Source organism: Dendrobates tinctorius, unplaced genomic scaffold, assembly GCF_039654945.1.
Source record: "Dendrobates tinctorius isolate UK_male_01 unplaced genomic scaffold, ASM3965494v1 ptg000196l, whole genome shotgun sequence".
NCBI lineage: Eukaryota > Metazoa > Chordata > Amphibia > Anura > Dendrobatidae > Dendrobates > Dendrobates tinctorius.
In genome coordinates, this window is record NW_027361863.1 from 14733464 (window position 1) to 14754479 (window position 21016).

The window sequence follows — 21016 nt, forward strand, 5'->3', positions numbered from 1 at the left end:
GTCATCCAATTTATGCAGTCTTCTTTTTTTCTTGAGAACTTGCTCTCCTGATGACAAGGGAACTGCAGGTGCATGTTGGTTGTAGTGCCTTTCTTGTTTTTGTCTTGCCTGAGCTAGACTCTTCTTCACACACTCTTGTACTCTTCTGTACTGTTGCTGCCTCTCTGTATCCCAGTCAGCATCTGGTGATGTCACTTCAGGTGTCAGGACTCCCATATCCAAATCAATAGGCAGTTTACCAGGCCTCGCTCTCATTAGGTAGGCTGGAGTGCAATTGGGGGAATTCACAGGAATGTGGTTGTAGAGGTCTACCAGATCTGGCAACTTTTCTGTCCACAGATTCCTCTCCTCCAAAGGCAAGGTCTTCAGTAGGTCAATCACTACCTGGTTCATCTTTTCACACATGCCATTGGTCTGGGATGGTACGGTATTGTCCTGATCTTCTTACAACCGTACAAGTTACAGAATTCCTGGAACACTTCTGCCTCAAAAGCTGGACCTTGATCTGTAAGCACTCGCTCTGGGTATCCATGTGGTCTACAGAAGTGCTGTTGGAACGCTCTGGCTGCTGTCCTGGCCGTTTGATCCTTGACAGGCACAACTACCAGGAATCTTGAGTAGTGGTCCATGATGGTAAGAGCATAGATGTAGCCTGAACGGCTTGGGACCAGCTTCACATGGTCCAGGGCAACCATCTCAAGTGGCTGTTTGGTTATTATTGGCTGTAGAGGAGCTCTCTGGCTGTTTCGATCCTTTCTGCGCAGGTTACATTGTCCACACTCCCGGCACCACTTTTCAATGGCTTTCCTCATACCAGCCCAGTAGAATCTCTCCCGGAGCAAGGCTTCCAGCTTCTTCCATCCGAAGTGTCCAGCTCCATTGTGGTATGCTTCCAAGACCATTGATGCCTCTCTCTTTGGGACTATCACCTGCCAGACCAGCTCATGAGTGCAGGCATTGATACTCCTCCGACACAGCTTTCCATCATAAATGAACAGCCGGCCTTTTTCCTTCCACAACTGCTGGGTTTCTTCCGGAGCATCCGACTCTGGGCGTGAGTCAGCTTGTGACAGTAGCTCCTTCACCAGGTGGACTGCGGGATCGCTATCCTGCATTTCTGCCCAGTCATCATGGGTCAATGGATTTAGGGTGACCTCTTTCAAGCCAGACCATCTGTTTCTCACTCCTTGAGCACGTTGGGCCGCAATTGGCCGGTGGAAGAGAGGTAACTCTATTTCTTCAAGAGCCTCAGGGTCTTCTCCTGCATCTGGCAGATTAGGCATTCTGGACAGCGCATCAGCATTGGCATTCTTATGCCCTGCTCGGTACTTGATGGTAAACTCATAGTTAGACAGCCGAGCCATCCATCGCTGCTCCAGTGCACCTAGTTTTGCAGTTTCCAAGTGAGTCAACGGGTTGTTGTCCGTGAAGATGGTAAACTTGGCTGAAGCTAGGTAATGCTTGAATCTTTCAGTCACAGCCCAGACTATGGCGAGGAACTCCAGCTTGAAGGAACTGCAGTTGTCAGGGTTCCTTTCAGTGGGACGACGCTTCTTGCTGGCGTAGGAGATAACCCTTTCTTTGCCTTTCTGTACCTGTGACAGTACTGCTCCAAGTCCCACGTTGCTGGCATCAGTATACAACACAAATGGTTTGTCATAATCTGGGTAGGCCAGAACTTCATCCCCTGTGAGAGCCATCTTCAATCGGGTGAAGGACCTCTCCAACTCCTCAGTCCATTCAAATGTGGAACTTTTCTGTTTGGCTTTCTTGGACTGCCCCACCAGAAGATTTTGCATAGGAGTGGCTATTTCAGTGAAGCCCTTGATGAGCCTTCGGTAGTAGCCTACCAGCCCAAGGAATTGGCGTACTTCATGGAGGTTGCTGGGCTTCGGCCAGTCCCGGATGACTGTGACTTTGTCCGGATCTGGTGCCACACCTTCTGCACTCACTACATGACCGAGGTACTGTACCTTGTGCTTCAGGAGGTGGCATTTGGAAGGCTTCACCTTCAGGCCAAAGTTGGACAGGGCTTCAAACACCTCAGCCAGGTGCTTTAGATGGTCCTCATAAGTCTTGGAGAAAACAATGACATCATCAAGGTACATCAGGACTGTCTCAAAGTTCTTGTGTCCCAGACAGCACTCCATCAGCCGTTGAAATGTTCCTGGGGTGGTGCAGAGCCCGAATGGCATATAGTTGAACTCACAGAGACCCATTGGGTGGTAAATGCTGTTTTCTCTTTGTCTGCCTCTGCCACGGGAACCTGCCAATACCCACTAGTGAGATCTAAGGTGGAAAAGTAGTTAGCAGTTTTAAGTGCAGCTAATGACTCCTCAATTCTGGGTAATGGGTAGGCATCCTTATGTGTAATGTTGTTAATTTTTCTGTAATCAACACACATTCTCATGGTACCATCCTTTTTCTTTAAAAAAACTATTGGAGCTGCCCAGGGGCTACAACTGTCTCTGATAACCCCTGCTTCCTTCATCTCTCTCAACATACCTTTGGCACATTGGTATTGTGTTGGGGGTATAGGCCGGTACCTTTTTTTTATTGGTGGATGATCTCCAGTGGGGATATGATGTTGAACCCCTTTTGCCTTCCCAAAATATAGAGGGTGTTTACTGAATACCTGCTCATACTCCTGAGTCACTCGGTAAACCCCATTCTTTTGGTATGAAGGGGTGGAGTCAGTTCCCATCTGCAGTTGCTGACACCACTCCTCCCGCTGCTTTACAGAGCCATTGTCCTCCACCTGGTCGGATGAGACCAAGGGCTCTGCTGCTTGCATTGCATTGTTACTGACAGTGAGCAGCTTAGCAACCGTGGAATACTGAGGTATTGTGACCTCCTCCTCCCCACAATTCAAAAGGCGTACAGGTACTCTCTCTTTTTGTACATCAACTACCCCTCTGGCTGTCAGGACAGTGGGCATGCTATCAGAGTATACTGGTTCTACCATTGCCTGGTAATCTTTTCCTCTGAGACCTATGGCTGCCCGACACCAAATCAACATTTCACATCTGGGGGGTATTGCAATGGGGAAAGCATCACTCACTCTGACGCTGCCGATTTCTCCGCCAGAGAGCTCTACCTGCTGTCTTTGCATCAGGTCCTTGATCTCCTTCTGCAGGACTCATTGTTCACCTGTTGCAATAAGACAATAACCTCGGAAAGGCAATTTTCAATTACATTTGTACCAAGGGTCATCATGGGATTACATTCTTGTCGATCAATATTCACAACTATCAGACCTTGAGATTTTAACTCCACCCTCCCCACTTTAACAGTAATTTCTTTACATCCCACTTGTGGTAAAGACTGACCATTACTGGCAACTACTGTTAGTTCATCACTTGGGCCACGGGTGTGTTCAGAGTCAGCCCAATACCGCTTGTAGAGGATATAGGGCATAGTGGTCACCTGGGAGCCAGTGTCCAGCAAAGCGTTCATGGGGATGCCGTCAATCACCACTGGAAGGATCGGTCTCCCTCCAACATACTTGGCTCGCCAGTTCCTTGGGCCTTGTGGTCCTACTCCTGGGGGTTGGCCCTCTGCCCCAGGGGTTACTCGTTTAAAGGACAGAATCTTGCGAGGTGGCCTGCTTTGTGGCAGTGATGACAGATGGGTCGTCTGTTCTGGTCATAGCGATCGTTGTTCCTCCCTCGGAGTGGCGGAGTTCTCCTCTTCCAGAGCCACGAGACATCCTCTGGACTGGAAGCAAGCTGGATCTTTTCCTTGGTGGACACCTGCAGGGACTGCACAGTTTTAGTAAGTGCAGCCATCCCTTTGGTCAACTCCTGGACCTGAAGACGCAGCTCTTCTGTCGGTTCTTTATCCAGAGTCTGTGCATCAGCCTCCACAGGGATTGAAGGGAAAGATGCTGCTTCCTGGTGGTAGGTGACCGCTGGGCGCCTAGGGTCGCTGGACGGCTGACACTTGGTTCCTGCAGTACCCGAATTGCCCTGTCCTTGAAATCAGCAAAGTCCAGATCAGGGTTCTGTAGGGCTATGATGCGCAGCTGTGCTCTGTGGGTGCTGGATAAGAGTCCTTCAATAAATTGCTCCTTTAGCAGTCCGTCTCCATCTTTCACACTGTCAGGGTCAATCTGCTTGACGGCTCGCAGCACCTCCTGCAGGTTAAGAGCATAGTCCCTACTGTCCTGCGCTCTCTGCTTACATCCAAAGAACCTCATCTTGATTTCAGCTGCAGGGCTGGTGTCAAAGGTGCTTCTTAGCTTTGCCAAAATCTTTTAAACAGTTTCTTTGTCAGTGTCCTGCCAGGCTTTTACTTCTCTCTGTGCTGCACCTGTTAGCTGTCCAATCAAGATGTTCACTTTCTGGCTTTCAGATAGAGGATACACCTCAAACAAACTGCACAGTCTCTCGTTAAATTCACTCAGGGTATGAGACTCACCCGAGTACTGCGGTAGCCATGCTGCTCCCGGTATATAAGGCATAGACAGCAGCATTATGGGGACCGCTGCGGTGGGTGTTATTGGAGCCACAGCAGCGTTGGGCACTGCATCTTGCGGCGCTGAGGGGCTGGCGGGAGAGTCCGCTGCTTCATCGGCGCGTGCCTCGGACACTCTCCTTCCCCCTAGTTAACGGTTGCCAGGCCTCGGGGTTGAGCAGCTTATCGGCTGTAGGCCTCAGCTCCTCCCTTCTCGCGCGCTGTCCTCTCTTCCCGCGCGGCACTTCACTTCCTTGGGCTCTTTGGCAGGCTTCGCCCACGATGGCCTGCCTCTCTGGTTTCCCACGCGCGCCAAGCAATGGGACAATGGCTGCAATGGCGCCAACAGTCCACAGTACACAAAACAGTCTCTGGCACACAGGACCTGGGGATACCGGGCTCCGTAATCCTGTTCGTGACGCCAAAAATGGGTCGCCCTCCCAAGGCTGTGGGGTACTCGGTACCGAGCCCGTCTCTCACAGGGGAATGTCACAGCAGCGGTGACCCGGTCCGTGGCCCTGGGCGCCCATGTAAAAGGGGTTGAGTTGGGAATAAAGCTTATAAGTGATTCGTGATGCCACCTGTGGTGGACAGATGGTGGGGTGCAGCAATGATGGAGTAGCCCTCCACAGGCAGGGCTGTAGTCCCAGGGCAGTGTAGATAAAGGTTTAGGAAGAGGGTGCAGTGTTCGGCACAGAGATGTAGCAGTGCTGAGGATGTTGCAGGAAGGAGGCAAGGACACAACAGGGTGCAGTTTCTTAACCTTTACTTGGCAAACGCAGTCCAGGGTCCTGGTTACAGATGGCACAGGAGCAGGCTAGCCTGGAAGCAACTCAGCAATCTATCAGATGGGTTGTGTAGTCTCCTTCCTAGTGCTGGCTTGAGGTACATGCAGTATGTGTTACACTGAAGTTCCTCCTTCTTATCTTCTCTTAGAACTACCTCATATGGCAGACAGCTGTAGCCGTCTATCTCTCTTGGCTCACCTGTCACTATTGTGCCTCTGAGTCTTAGGTGGGAATAGAGCATTTACAGCTTCCTATTCCTCTGGTTTCTGTTGCAGGACCTTCAGTATCCTTACAACCGTGGAGACCAGACTCCAGATCATGCGCTTTCACTGTGAGGGAGCTCTCTATCCTCAGCTCAACCTCCAGCTTCTCTCCACACGTCTACACTCGTTGCCCTCCTCACACTAACCCCTCATTTCCCTTCCTGGCCCTCAGAGAGCACTCCTCCCCCTATCCTGGTTCAGAGTTCCCTCTGCTTAGCTGGAGTGGGAACTGTGTTGCATGACATGGTTAATTGGTAGAGAGACCCTTAATTGCCTCCAAGCCTGACATCACCCTCCCTCGAGGAAGGCAATGCCACTGTGGCGACCATACTCCTGGGGGCGCCACATTATTATCTCATCACAGACTATCTACAATGTTATTCTCTCCTTCACAAACTTTCCTCCATGTTATTTTCCCCCTCACAGACTGTCCTCCATGTTATTCTCTACTTCACAGACTGTCCACCATGCTTTTCTCTCTCTCGGACTATCCACCATGTTATTCTCTCCCTCACAAACTGTCCTCTATGGTATTCTCTCCTTCAGACTGTCTCCCATGTTATTCTCTCCCTCACAGACTGTCCTCCACTTTATTCTCTCCTTCAGACTATCCACCATATTTTTCTCTCTCTCACAGACTCTCCATGTTATTCTCTCCCTCACAGACTGTTCCTTCATGTTATTCGCTCCTTCACAGTCTATACACCATGTTTTTTGTTTTTCTCTCTCTCTCAGACTATCCTCCATGTTATTTTCTCCCTCACAGACTATCTACCATGTTATTTTCTCCCTAAGAGACTGTCCTCCATGTTATTCTCTCCCTCACAGACTGTCCTCCATGTTATTTTCTCCCTCACAGACTGTCCTCCATGTTATTTTCTCTCTCACACACACTGTCCTTCATGTTATTCCCTCACTCACACACTGTCCTCCATGCTATTCTCTCCCTCACAGACTGTCCTCCATGTTATTCTCTCCCTCACAGACTGTCCTCCATGTTATTCTCTCCCTTACTGACTGTCCTCCATGTTATTCTCTCTCTCACAAACTGTTCTCCATGTTATTCTCTCCCTCACAGACTGTCCTCTGTGTTATTCTCTCCCTCACAGACTGTCCTCCATGTTATTCTCTCCCTCACAGACTGTCCTCCATGTTATTCTCTCCCTTACTGACTGTCCTCCATGTTATTCTCTCCCTCACAGACTGTCCTCCATGTTATTCTCTCCTTCACAGACTATCCGCCATATTTTTCTCTCTCTCACAGACTCTCTATGTTATTCTCTCACTCACAGACTGTTCCTCCATGTTATTCGCTCCTTCACAGACTCTCCACCATGTTTTTCTCTCTCTCTCAGACTATCCACCATGTTATTTTCTCCCTCACAGACTATCTACCATGTTATTTTCTCCCTCACACTGTCCTCCATGTTATTCCCTCACTCACAGACTTCACCATGTTATTCCCTCCCTCATAGACTGCCCTCCATGTTATTCACTACCTCACAGACTGTCCTCCATGTTCTTCTCTCCCTCACAGACTTTCCTCCATGTTATTCTCTCCTTCACAGGCTATCCACCATGTTATTTTCTCCCTCACAGACTATCTACCATGTTTTCTCCCTCACACACTGTCCTTCATGTTATTCCCTCACTCACAGACTTCACCATGTTATTCCCTCCCTCATAGACTGCCCTCCATGTTATTCACTACCTCACAGACTGTCCTCCATGTTCTTCTCTCCCTCACAGACTGTCCTCCATGTTATTCTGTCCCTCACAGACTGTCCACCATGCTATTCTCTCCCTGACAGACTGTCCTCCATGTTATTCTCTCCCTCACAGACTATCTACCATGTTATTATCTCCCTCACAGACTATCCACCATGTTATTATCTCCCTCACAAACTGTCCTCCATGTTATTCTCTCCCTCACTGACTGTCCGGCATGTTACTGTATTCTCCCCCTCACAGACTGTCCTCCATGTTATTTTCTCCCTCACAGACTGTCCTCCATGTTATTCTCTCCCTCACAGACTGTCTTCCGTTATTCTGTCCCTCACAAACTGTCCACCATGTTATTCTCTCGCTCACAGACTGTCTTCCATATTATTCTCTCCCTCACAGATTATCAACCATGTTTTTCTCTCCTTCACAAACTGTCCTCCATGTTATTTTCCCCCTCACAGACAGTCCGCCATGTTATTCTCTCCCTCACAGACTGTCCTCCATGTTATTCTCTCTCTCACAGACTGTCCTCCTTGTTATTTTCTCCTTCACAGACTGTCCTCCATGTTATTCTCTCCCTCACAGACTATCCACCATATTTTTCTTTCCCTCACTGACTATCCATGTTATTCTCCCCCTCACAGACTGTCCTCCATGTTATTTTCTCCCTCACAGACTGTTGATAGGAACTGAAGGAGTTAAATTGAGTTCTGTCTATGTTGCATTTTCTTGTTGAAAACTTATCTTTTCTGTTCCCTTGTGAACCAAGGTCAAATACTCCTGCTTTTTAGCCTATATGATTTTCTTTGTAGAAAACAAGTTGTGAAATCATTTTATACTGCGCATGACTGTAAATGTCTAAATTCTTTGCTATAAAAGATGGAAGCCTAACTGATAAGCCAGAGGCGTCTTGGCAGGCATCCCGAGTTGTATCATACAGCTTGTGTCTGTGTTATTCTTCTCGACGGGATAATTAATTATAGACATATGGTGCCTACACCCAAGAACATCGGTCCTTTGGATGAAAGAGGTATCTGAGGGATCTCGACAGTTTCTTGGCGCCCGAACAGGGACCTGAAATAGGCACCTCTCCAAGACCACCCGGCTTACGGACCACTTTGGTTATTGATGAAGTTGTGAACAGCAGACCTAAACACCTGGCCAGGTAAGAGATCATTTTTCTCTTCTCTGCTCTTCATAATATATCATTTTAACTAAGGTCCGTATCAAGGGGAATCTAGTAGAGGAGGGGGCCGTAAAATCAGGTCTGTATAAGAACTCTGAGGAAATCGGGTGTGACACGCATATGTACCTTTTACTCGAATGAGAGGTTATTGCAGATTCTGTCTGTGTACTGCCATTTTTAGGAGAAGAACTGATGCAAATCATAATGGATATGGTGATTGGACATTTGGAGGGACAGTTCCAGGATTAAATATAAAGAAGTTTCAGTATGCGAAGAGAGGAGAACAGTGGTTTATATTGTTAGCATTAAATACACATATCCCATTGAGTGACACGTTGAGAGGTCAAACGTTACAAAATTTAAGATTAGGTGAACAATTCATACTACAAAGTCCAGACGGACAAGTTTTTCACAATAGACGGTTCCGTGTTAGGAATCGAGGAGGTTGTTGAGTGACTACTTTGATTTGAAAGGTTGTGTGAAGTAGAAAATAAGCTGCACAGTAGGTATTCGTTCAAAGAGTGGTGATATTGCCTAACTGGGTTATGTGACAGCGTCCTTTCAGGGAGGTCACCGCCTAAGCTTAAATCAACACCCTTTATGAATAAACCTTGTGACAGATAAGAGTGTGACCGAATGAGCACAGGACCACGAAATGAGCCTGTGACAAGATATGACTGAAGAACCCCGATAGATGGATACTTTGTTCACAATCCTGTGTGTTGTGGGAGTGTTTCTGTTCGGATGTTATATAGCATATAAGTACACGAAACACGTAGTACAACGAGGAACAGACACCCCATTTAGCCTGTTAGCACCTTAGGAAGAAGGTAACGAGGTATAGTAGAGCCTAGTCTTGAACTTACCCAATACACCACCTAAGGAAGGGTGGATTAACAGGAAGAAACAAGAGAAACAGGATAAAGAAATGGGGAACAGTCAGGGAAAGACACCTGAGGAGGGAAATTGGTTATGTGACATAATTGAGGATAGATATGGAAGAAGTGCAGCAAGGGACCTAGAAAAGGTATAAAGAAATTCAAGGTAGAAGGGAAAGAGGCTTTGAATGAGGATAAATGGAAGGAGATAAAAGACACGAAATCAGGAAAAATTGCAGATGCGGGATGGGGAGAACAGGTTGAAGCATGTTTAAAGCGTTCACAAGTTGCTCAGAGGGAAAAGTGGGCATATAACGAGAAGACAGGGAAATGGATACGTCCAAAGAAGGTCAGAGTGACAGATGACCCAGTGGAGAAAATGCATGAGCCTCCACCCTATCCAGCCCCGTTGTCAGTGCCACCACCAGTACCTATGGCTCCTCCACCACCGGCTAAACTGTACCCAGAGTCACCAACAACTGTTGAGCCACCTAGTAGCAGTAATGAACCTGGATGGGTTTGTAGTAATTGTGGCCAACAAAATCCTAGTTGGAGGGAGAATTGCCTTGCCTGTGGTGCACCCCGATATCATGCGCCCAGCATGTTAGCCCCTGTTAGAACACAAAGCAGACCTTTCAGGGAGGTTACACCAAATGGGGACTACATCACAAGACAGATAGTGTACCATCATTACCAGCCTTGGACTGCAACTGAATGTATGGCTTTGTTGTCCAACGCCCCTGACCCGATTATCAATCCAGCCCGATTTGCTGCTTATCTAAGACAGGTGTTGATGGTACACAGGGGCACTTGGAATGATGGGGAAGATATGCTTAGACTAAAGCTACCTTTGCCACTCCAACACGAGCTCTGGCAGGCTTTGATAGTTAGAAAGCCAGCAGACGAGGCAGCAGATAACCCTCGCACACAGGCATCGGCAGAAATATTCCTAGAAGTTCTCGACATCTTCATGGGAGACAAACAAAAACAGCGAGGTTCACAGACGGCTGTCTCACAACAACCTGGACAAACAGTAGCTGATTTTTATCAGACATTAGAAATGGGATTTAGCGATGAGGGACTAGACCTCACCAACCCGGGGGTGCAGAGACTGCTTGCTAAGTCCTTCATAGATGGGTTATCCCCAGAAATAAAATTGAAGTTGAAAAATTGTACTCCCGATTGGAGGTCAGCAGACAACGCCCATGGTCTAAAGCAGAGAGCAATGGGAATTGAAATGGATTTGCGAGAAAGCAAAAGAGAAAAAGGGAAAGTGTGTCTCACACTAGATTTAGAAGAACCAGAAGGGAGATCAAGGAAAAGAACTTTTACTTGCCATTATTGTAAGAAACCAGGTCATTTTCAGAGAGATTGCCGTAAGAGAAAGGCAGACAGGGAATCTCAAATTAAAAAGGAAGAACCCAGGGACTGACTAAACATGACTAAAATGATACTCGATTCTAGGGAGCCAGTGGTAAAAATTCAGGTAAATGGACAAAAAGTACCTTTTTTAATAGACACAGGAGCAACTTCCTCAGTGGTTAATAGCAAGGTACTTACCCCAGATCTTCTTTCGAAACATGCGACCATTGTATCAGGGTATAGTGGACAGTCCACTTTAATTCCTTTTTCTAAGCCCCTATCAGTCAAAATAGGGCCTAAAATGTTTTTGAATAAGTTTTTATTTGTCAAAAGAGCACCTATTTGTCTGCTAGGAGTAGATGTATTAAAAAAATTACAGGCAGATATCAAATTTGCGGAAGATGGTACAGTGCATCTTACCATCCCAGATGGGGATGAGGATGCTCTTGAGGCTTGCATGATAATTCAAGCTCTCGAGTCACAAAGTCCTGATGACACCGCATCACAACCGTGGGATCCAGCCCTAGATAAATTGCCTGACACCCTATGGGCAAAAGGGAATGCGGATATTGGTTTACTTCCCGCATCCCCAGTTGTGGTGGAGGTACCCGTGGACACAAGATTGCCTCAGCTGCGGCAGTATCCCATTAGTGCCCAACAAGAGGCTGCCATTGAAGCACAGGTCACTGATCTTGTAAACAATGGAGCATTGGTAGTAATTAAATCACAAGCTAATACGCCATTGTTTCCTGTCAAAAAGAAAGGAGGATCAGGTGACGCTCCAAAATATCGCATGGTTAATGATCTGAGAGAAATAAATAAAATTCTTGTTCCTTTGACACCAGTAGTACCTAACCCACACACGCTATTGGCAAAAATCCCTAGTCAATCAAAATGTTTTTCAGTAATTGATTTGTCAAACGCATTCTTCTCAGTACCTCTTCACAAAAACTGTTGGCACTTATTTGCTTTCACGTTTAAGGGCAAACAATATGCCTGAACCAGACTGCCACAGGGCATGCAGCATTCACCCACATTGTACACGCAAGCATTGCAGTCTGTGTTGGCCGGCTGGCCACACCCACCTGATATTGTGCTCTTACAATATGTGGATGACCTGTTGCTTTGTGCACCTGATGAGACTAACTGTAAAATCCATACATTGTCACTATTGATGTTCTTATCAGAGAACGGATGTAAGGTCAACAGAGAGAAATTACAGTTTTGTCAACTGAAAGTCATATTTTTGGGACATTGCCTATCTCATGGTACCCGACACCTAACTAGTGACAGAATCATAATTGTCCAACAGATGAAAGAACCAAAAACTCATAAGCAGTTGAGAGCATTTTTGGGCTTAGTTTCTTCCTGTCGCCAATGGGTCATACATGCTAGTGAACACATGCAGCCGCTGTATGATTGCATCAACACAACACCTTTCCAATTGACTGATATTGCACGGACCTCATTTCAGTACTTAAAGAAGGCCATAGTGTCAGCTCCAGCATTAGGCATACCCAATTATGATATATCCTTTCAACTAATGGCCGCTGAAATCAGAGGGCATGCTACTGGCATTTTGACACAGAAACATGACAAGAAGAATAGACCCCTTGCATACTATTCTGCTAAGTTAGACTCTGTAGCACAAGGAACACCATCCTGTGTCAGAGTAGTTTCTGCAATTGCATTATTACTTGACAAGGTTTCTGATATTGTATTGGACAACCCACTAACTGTATGCACCACACATGACATATACGGTATCTTGAATCAGGTTTCTGCTAAACATATTTTTATGGCCAGACAACTCAGACTACAATGTGCCTTGCTTATGCCACCTAATGTTACATTTACCAAAACTCAGAATCTGAATCTGGCTACACTGTTGCCAATTGTGGATTCTGCAGGGGGGATAGATGAGGTAAATGAGGAACAATTGTCACTTTCTTTTGAACCCCCACACGAAGTTGAACATGAACATGACTGCATAGAACTGATGCAGCAAGAAGTTGTTGGCTTGCCCAATGTCACTGACACACCATTACTAAATCCAGATTTTGTACTTTTTGTGGATGGCAGCAGATATGCCGATGACACTGGAAAAATCCACACAGGATATGCTGTGGTGTCACCACATGAGATTATTGTAGCAAAGGCACTTCCACCCCATATGTCTGCTCAGGAAGCTGAGCTAACAGCTCTGAATGAAGCATTAAAACTTTCCAAAGGAAAAACAGCAAATATCTATACTGACTCAAGATATGCCTTTGGGATAGCACATGACTTTGGGGTTTTGTGGCGCACAAGGGGTTTCATGACAGCAGCAGGAACACCCATAAAACATGCCACACTGATCAGAGAAATCCTCGAGAATGTGGCCCAGACACAGGAGGTGGCCATTATGAGGGTGCCAGCACACACCAGAAAAGACAACATGGAAGCGAAAGGCAACGAGAAAGCAGACCAGGCGGCAAAGCAAGCTGCTTTGGAAACTCCAGAAAAGGTAAACATAGTGCAACAGGATGCATCAGGATTGTTTACAGACTTACAAAAGTTCCAAGAAGACTCCACCCAGACAGACAAGGAAACTTGGGAAAAGATGGGTGCCGAAAAAACGGACGGAATGTGGAAGAAAGATCAGAAGTACTGTTTGCCTAGGGTTTTATATCCAAGGATGGCAGAAGCAGTTCATCTTCCAACTCACGTGTCCGCCAATGGAATGACACGCCTAGTCACGAACTTTTGGATTGCTCCTGGGTTTGGGAAGATGGCGCAGCTACACTGTACCACCTCCCCCATATGCCTAGCACACAATCCCGGACAAGTAGTGAAGACTCCACGGAAACACAGTCCTAGGCCGTTATATCCTTTCCAGAGACTACAAATCGACTACATTCAACTTCTCAGGAGTGGACCATATGAATATGTTCTGGTGTGTGTTGACATGTTCTCTGGATGGCCAGAAGCCTACCCGGTGAAAACGGCTACAGCTCGAACCACTGCAAAGAAACTAGTGATGGAACTAGTACCACGATTCGGTGTACCTGAAACAATTGAATCAGACAGAGGCACACACTTTACTGCTGAGGTAATGCAAAATGTAATGCAAATGATAGGTGTAGAACAAGCATTTCATACACCCTACCACCCACAGAGTTCAGGGAAGGTAGAGAGAATGAACGGGACACTAAAATTAAAAATACAGAAAACCATGGAACAGACCCATAGACCATGGCCAGAGTGTCTCCCATTAGCATTATTCTCAGTAAGGTACACACCCACGGGGAAAACTAAACTGTCACCCTTCGAGATATTGTTTGGAAGACCACCAAACACAGGGTTGTATTACCCACAGGTTTTAACACTTAATGTGGATGGTTTGACTAGTTACGTAATCCAGTTACAAAAGCATTTAACTCAAATGCATTCTCTAGTTTTTTCTTCCATTCCAGATCCGGATAGTGTGGAAGGAACACACTGCCTGCAACCAGGTGATTACGTATATGTCAAGAAACACTCCAGAAAGACGCTTGAACCCCGATACCAAGGTCCTTATCAAGTACTCTTGACAACACCTACTTCTGTCAAGTTAGAAGGACGACCAACCTGGATCCACGCATCACATTGCAAGCTAGCCACAGGGGTTAATAACACATAAAAGAGCATAATGCTTTGGTTTGGTTTTACATCTTCTATATTAATAATAGTAGCTGCGTGGGACAGTTTAAATTCTCCAATGCCCTTGAATAATAAGTTTATACAACATCATGAAAAATTACTGAATGATTGGTCAAAAGACACTCAATCTCCAGCAGATTGCTGGATCTGCACACATTCACCAGTATCAGCCACTAGTATTCCGTTCCTTGCTATTCCTGTGCCACCCGAGGAATTATTTGCCTGGACCAATTGCTCCGATACACTTGCTAATAATGCCACAAAAAATGTGAAGTTATGGAATATGACTGTTGGTATACCCATTGTGGGGTGGGTAGGATACCCTTGGTGGCAGGGTAACCTTTCAGGAAGTAGTACACACCTTCAATATTTGGCATATAAAGGAGGAATTTGGGTACCCAGGAATAGAACTCGACTAATCTACCTAGGGCAAATTCCAATGTATGGCCTACAAATTAGTTTTAGTGTAACTTCTCACTCTACTGACGCCTTTAAGCCAATACTGCTAGAAAGAAGGTTGCATAATACGTCCTGGGAGTATTCCAATTTATTTCCCCAGGGCAATAATGAAACTTGTTTTAATATTTCAGGTAATATACCTTGCAACGAGTCATCTGGATATGAGAAAGGAACTCCCACCTGTGGAAATCCCGATGTAGGGTATTGTAGCCCTTTAGGACAACTTCCAAATTGGTGTATGCTTCAGAATGTATCTGCGTTCATAGATTTAGTCCATAGACTGGTATTACAACATTCAGCCTTATGGGATTTACCTAGTGATATGTTCTGGGTATGTGGAGACAATGCATATAAATGGTTGCCAGTAGGGGTAAGAGGTACTTGTACTCTGGGACGTTTAACTCTGGCTACCTTTATCATTCTAAACCAACAATTGGATACACAGGCTATACCCAAACATACATTGTACAAAAGAGCAGCAGATAATACGCCTCGTCCTTCTGGGAGACCACATATAGTGCAGATGAGTGTGGCTAATAAAATTGTCAGTTCTATTTTTATTTATCCTATGATTACTCAAATGTGGGATAAATTGGTCAGGGCTACAGATTACTTAGATGACCAAATATGGGATATACTGGATATACTGAACACCACTGTTGCTGTCCAAAATCAGCTTATCATAGTCACTAATCAGCATACCATAGTACTAGATTATTTAACTGCAGCGCAAGGAGGTATGTGTCAAGTCATCGGACCCGCTTGCTGTCATTATATAGATCCCAACAGTACTTTAAAGTTAAGATTAAAAATAGAAAATGTTCAAAGACTTAGAGATCAGTACGATAAAGACAATGATTGTACTAAGGACAGTTGGTGGTCAGACACCTTTTCTTTTCTTAATCCAGCTAATTGGTTTAAGGGTATAGGAGGCTGGATAGCTGGGATTATACTAAGTCTATTACGTATTGTAGTTTGTCTCCTTGTAATATATGTATTTTTGAAACTTGTTTTTTGGTGTTTTTCTATATGTAAGAAAAAATACAGAAACAGATGAGAAAGATAAGTTAATGACAAAACGTATACTAAAGTTAATAATTGTTTTCTTTAAGTTTTAGGTTGACATCTCATTTCTGACATGAAGGAGCGTACTCTTGTAATGACAGACGTGGCCTTAGTAACTGGGGGATGGAGAGGGTAAAAGAAGATACCTGTCTCCCTCGGGCAACCCGTCGGCCTGGGATAGTACCTGGTGAATAGGGCACTATCAGCTGTCGTTGCAGGATCCAGTGTTCCAGATTGTGAAGAATAAAGATGTCAAAGGGGGGAATGATAGGAACTGAAGGAGTTAAATTGAGTTCTGTCTATGTTGCATTTTCTTGTTGAAAACTTATCTTTTCTGTTCCCTTGTGAACCAAGGTCAAATACTCCTGCTTTTTAGCCTATATGATTTTTTTTGTAGAAAACAAGTTGTGAAATCATTTTATACTGCGCATGACTGTAAATGTCTAAATTCTTTGCTATAAAAGATGGAAGCCTAACTGATAAGCCAGAGGCGTCTTGGCAGGCATCCCGAGTTGTATCATACAGCTTGTGTCTGTGTTATTCTTCTCGACGGGATAATTAATTATAGACATATGGTGCCTACACCCAAGAACATCGGTCCTTTGGATGAAAGAGGTATCTGAGGGATCTCGACACTGTCCTCCATGTTATTCTCTCCCACAGACTGTCTTCCGTTATTCTGTCCCTCACAGATTGTCCACCATGTTATTCTCTCCCTCACAGACTGTCCACCATGTTATTCTCTCCCTCACAGACTGTCCACCATGTTATTCTCTCCCTCACAGTCGGTTCTCCATGTTATTGTTTCCTTCACAGACTGTCTATGTTTTCCTCTCTCTCACAGATTGCCCTCCATTTCCACACAGAATGTCCTATATGTCCTTCTCTACCTCACAGACTGCCTTCCATGTACTTCTCTACCTCACAGATTAGCTTTTTCCCCACAGATTTTCCTCCATGCCCCCTCCTCCCTCACACATTGCCCCTAGACCCTCTTCTGTTTCTCTGTCTCCTCTCGCCTTCCATCACTTATTTGGTTGTTCACCATCCTCTTCCTGTGGCTTCTTTCCTCTCAGTAGAGCTCCAGTCATGGTGTACACATTCCCAGTCAGCTCAGTCTTGTCATTTCCAATACACTCAAGCATCTCCCAGGGATGGACTTGTTGGAATGGATCATGTAAGGCTATGTTAACACGTTGCAGTTTTTATGCATTTGTTTCTGCAGGCAAAATCTGATCTCTGGGCAGTAAGGAACTTTCTGCAAAAAAAACAGGTTTTGCTTAGCTTTCGTTGCGTTTTTTGCTGCGTTTTTATTCTTTTATTTTCCTGTGTTGTTGTCAGGGTACATTTGTCTCTTCTGTATGATGACAAAGTGTATAAAAAAATCTGATTCTACTTCATCAGGTTTTGGCACCAAAAAAGTAGAAAAAAATGATTACCTGCATTTTTGCAGCGTCTTTTTAACTTTTTTTTTGCACCATCCGTTGGTTTTAATGGGTGAAAAATGCTGAAAAAACATGAAAGAAGTGACATGATGCATTTGTGTAAAGCCAAAGTATGGCACAAAGTACTGAGGACAAAAAACCAAGCTGTGTGCATGACATTTCTGAAATCTCATAGACTTCGCTGGCCCTGTAAAATGCAGCTGAAAATTTGCATTAAAAAAGAACATAGCCTAACATTCCAGCTGCTCCTTGCCTGATATCTACAGGGGCCTTATGTGGAGGCCTGAGAGGTTTTTGAGGAATGGCGGGAGCTGTAGTGCAGTATACATGGCATGTTGGGTGAGATTATAAGCAGTAGATTACATGGAACCTTGGTAATCAGGCAGCCATTTATATACATAGAAGACAAAGACACAATCATTTTGTAAACATCACTGAGGGTAAGTTCACTCTAGGCATTTTTTTCTGCAGCAAAACCTGGTCTATTGGCAAGAAGTTTTGTTCTTTTCTAGCGTTTTTTTTGTGCTGTTTTTGTTGTGTTTTTGACATGCTAGGTTTGTCTATTGCGCATGTGTAACAAGGGCGACCAGGGGAGGGTAGTTGTGGTCAGAGTCGGGTTCTTAAAGGCATAGTACACGCATCGAGTCCACTAAGACACCTGTCAGTGAGCAATCCTCTGGTCCCTTACACATAAACAGATGGGACCGACAGTTCTTTCCCACAAGTTACCTTCTTCTCCTTGTGTCTCAGCAATCCAGGAAAATCACGGGTACAGGTGATACAGAGTCCACAGAGGCAACTGTTGTCCAACGGGGAATAACTTTAATAAACAGGGATGGTATGGAAGGAATTAACATGTTATTCTGTCCCTCACAGACTGTCCACCATGTTATTCTGTCCCTCACAGACTGTCCTCCATGTTATTCTGTCCCTCACAGACTGTCCACCATGTTATTCTGTCCCTCACAGACTGTCCTCCATGTTATTATCTCCCTCACAGACTGTCCTCCATGTTATTCTGTCCCTCACAGACTGTCCTCCATGTTATTATCTCCCTCACAGACTGTCCTCCATGTTATTCTGTCCCTCACAGACTGTCCACCATGTTATTCTGTCCCTCACAGACTGTCCTCCATGTTATTATCTCCCTCACAGACTGTCCTCCATGTTATTCTGTCCCTCACAGACTGTCCACCATGTTATTCTGTCCCTCACAGACTGTCCTCCATGTTATTATCTCCCTCACAGTCTGTCCTCCATGTTATTCTGTCCCTCACAGACTGTCCTCCATGTTATTATCTCCCTCACAGACTGTCCTCCATGTTATTATCTCCCTCACAGACTGTCCTCCATGTTATTATCTCCCTCACAGTCTGTCCTCCATGTTATTCTGTCCCTCACAGACTGTCCTCCATGTTATTATCTCCCTCACAGACTGTCCACCATGTTATTCTCTCCCTCACAGTCTGTCCTCCATGTTATTCTGTCCCTCACAGACTGTCCTCCATGTTATTCTCCCCCTCACAGACTGTCCTCCATGTTATTCTCCCCCTCACAGACTGTCCTCCATGTTATTATCTCCCTCACAGACTGTCCTCCATGTTATTATCTCCCTCACAGACTGTCCTCCATGTTATTATCTCCCTCACAGACTGTCCTCCATGTTATTCTCCCCCTCACAGACTGTCCTCCATGTTATTATCTCCCTCACAGACTGTCCTCCATGTTATTATCTCCCTCACAGTCTGTCCTCCATGTTATTCTGTCCCTCACAGACTGTCCTCCATGTTATTATCTCCCTCACAGACTGTCCACCATGTTATTCTCTCCCTCACAGTCTGTCCTCCATGTTATTCTGTCCCTCACAGACTGTCCTCCATGTTATTCTCCCCCTCACAGACTGTCCTCCATGTTATTCTCCCCCTCACAGACTGTCCTCCATGTTATTCTCCCCTCACAGACTGTCCACCATGTTATTCTGTCCCTCACAGACTATCCGCCATGTTATTATCTCCCTCACAGACTGTCCACCATGTTATTCTGTCCCTCACAGACTGTCCTCCATGTTATTATCTCCCTCACAGACTGTCCTCCATGTTATTCTCTCCTTCACAGACTGTCCTCCATGTTATTCTGTCCCTCACAGACTGTCCTCCATGTTATTATCTCCCTCACAGACTGTCCTCCATGTTATTCTCTCCCTCACAGACTGTCCTCCATGTTATTCTCTCCCTCACAGACTGTCCTCCATGTTATTATCTCCCTCACAGACTGTCCACCATGTTATTCTGTCCCTCACAGACTGTCCTCCATGTTATTCTGTCCCTCACAGACTGTCCTCCATGTTATTCTGTCCCTCACAGACTGTCCTCCATGTTATTATCTCCCTCACAGACTGTCCTCCATGTTATTCTCTCCCTCACAGACTGTCCTCCATGTTATTCTGTCCCTCACAGACTGTCCTCCATGTTATTATCTCCCTCACAGACTGTCCACCATGTTATTCTGTCCCTCACAGACTGTCCTCCATGTTATTCTGTCCCTCACAGACTGTCCTCCATGTTATTCTCCCCCTCACAGACTGTCCTCCATGTTATTCTCCCCCTCACAGACTGTCCTCCATGTTATTCTCCCCCTCACAGACTGTCCACCATGTTATTCTGTCCCTCACAGACTATCCGCCATGTTATTATCTCCCTCACAGACTGTCCACCATGTTATTCTGTCCCTCACAGACTGTCCTCCATGTTATTATCTCCCTCACAGACTGTCCTCCATGTTATTCTCTCCCTCACAGACTGTCCTCCATGTTATTCTGTCCCTCACAGACTGTCCTCCATGTTATTATCTCCCTCACAGACTGTCCACCATGTTATTCTGTCCCTCACAGACTGTCCACCATGTTATTCTGTCCCTCACAGACTGTCCTCCATGTTATTATCTCCCTCACAGACTGTCCACCATGTTATTCTGTCCCTCACAGACTGTCCACCATGTTATTCTGTCCCTCACAGACTGTCCTCCATGTTATTCTCTCCCTCACAGACTGTCCTCCATGTTATTCTCCCCCTCACAGACTGTCCTCCATGTTATTCTCCCCCTCACAGACTGTCCACCATGTTATTCTGTCCCTCACAGACTATCCGCCATGTTATTATCTCCCTCACAGACTGTCCACCATGTTATTCTCCCCCTCACAGACTGTCCTCCATGTTATTATCTCCCTCACAGACTGTCCTCCATGTTATTATCTCCCTCACAGACTGTCCTCCATGTTATTATCTCCCTCACAGACTGTCCTCCATGTTATTCTCCCCCTCACAGACTGTCCTCCATGTTATTATCTCCCTCACAGACTGTCCTCCATGTTATTATCTCCCTCACAGTCTGTCCTCCATGTTATTCTGTCCCTCACAGACTGTCCTCCATGTTATTATCTCCCTCACAGACTGTCCACCATGTTATTCTCTCCCTCACAGTCTGTCCTCCATGTTATTCTGTCCCTCACAGACTGTCCTCCATGTTATTCTCCCCCTCACAGACTGTCCTCCATGTTATTCTCCCCCTCACAGACTGTCCTCCATGTTATTCTCCCCTCACAGACTGTCCACCATGTTATTCTGTCCCTCACAGACTATCCGCCATGTTATTATCTCCCTCACAGACTGTCCACCATGTTATTCTGTCCCTCACAGACTGTCCTCCATGT

At 45.6% G+C, this 21016-nt stretch overlaps 2 protein-coding genes across 2 annotated transcripts in view; both read left to right on the top strand.

Annotated features, from left to right (window-relative positions):
• Window positions 1-14327: 14327 nt before the first annotated feature.
• LOC141056090 (uncharacterized) lies at window positions 14328-15854 on the top strand. The gene has a single exon (XM_073552747.1). The coding sequence runs from the start codon at window positions 14328-14330 to the stop codon at window positions 15852-15854; it is 1527 nt and encodes a 508-aa protein (XP_073408848.1).
• A 580-nt stretch (window positions 15855-16434) lies between these two features.
• LOC141056091 (uncharacterized) overlaps window positions 16435-21016 on the top strand; it is a 171677-nt gene continuing 167095 nt past the window's right edge. The window contains exon 1 of the mRNA XM_073552748.1: window positions 16435-16477. Within this exon, the coding sequence (XP_073408849.1) occupies window positions 16435-16477 (43 nt within the window). The remainder of the gene's footprint in view (window positions 16478-21016) is intronic.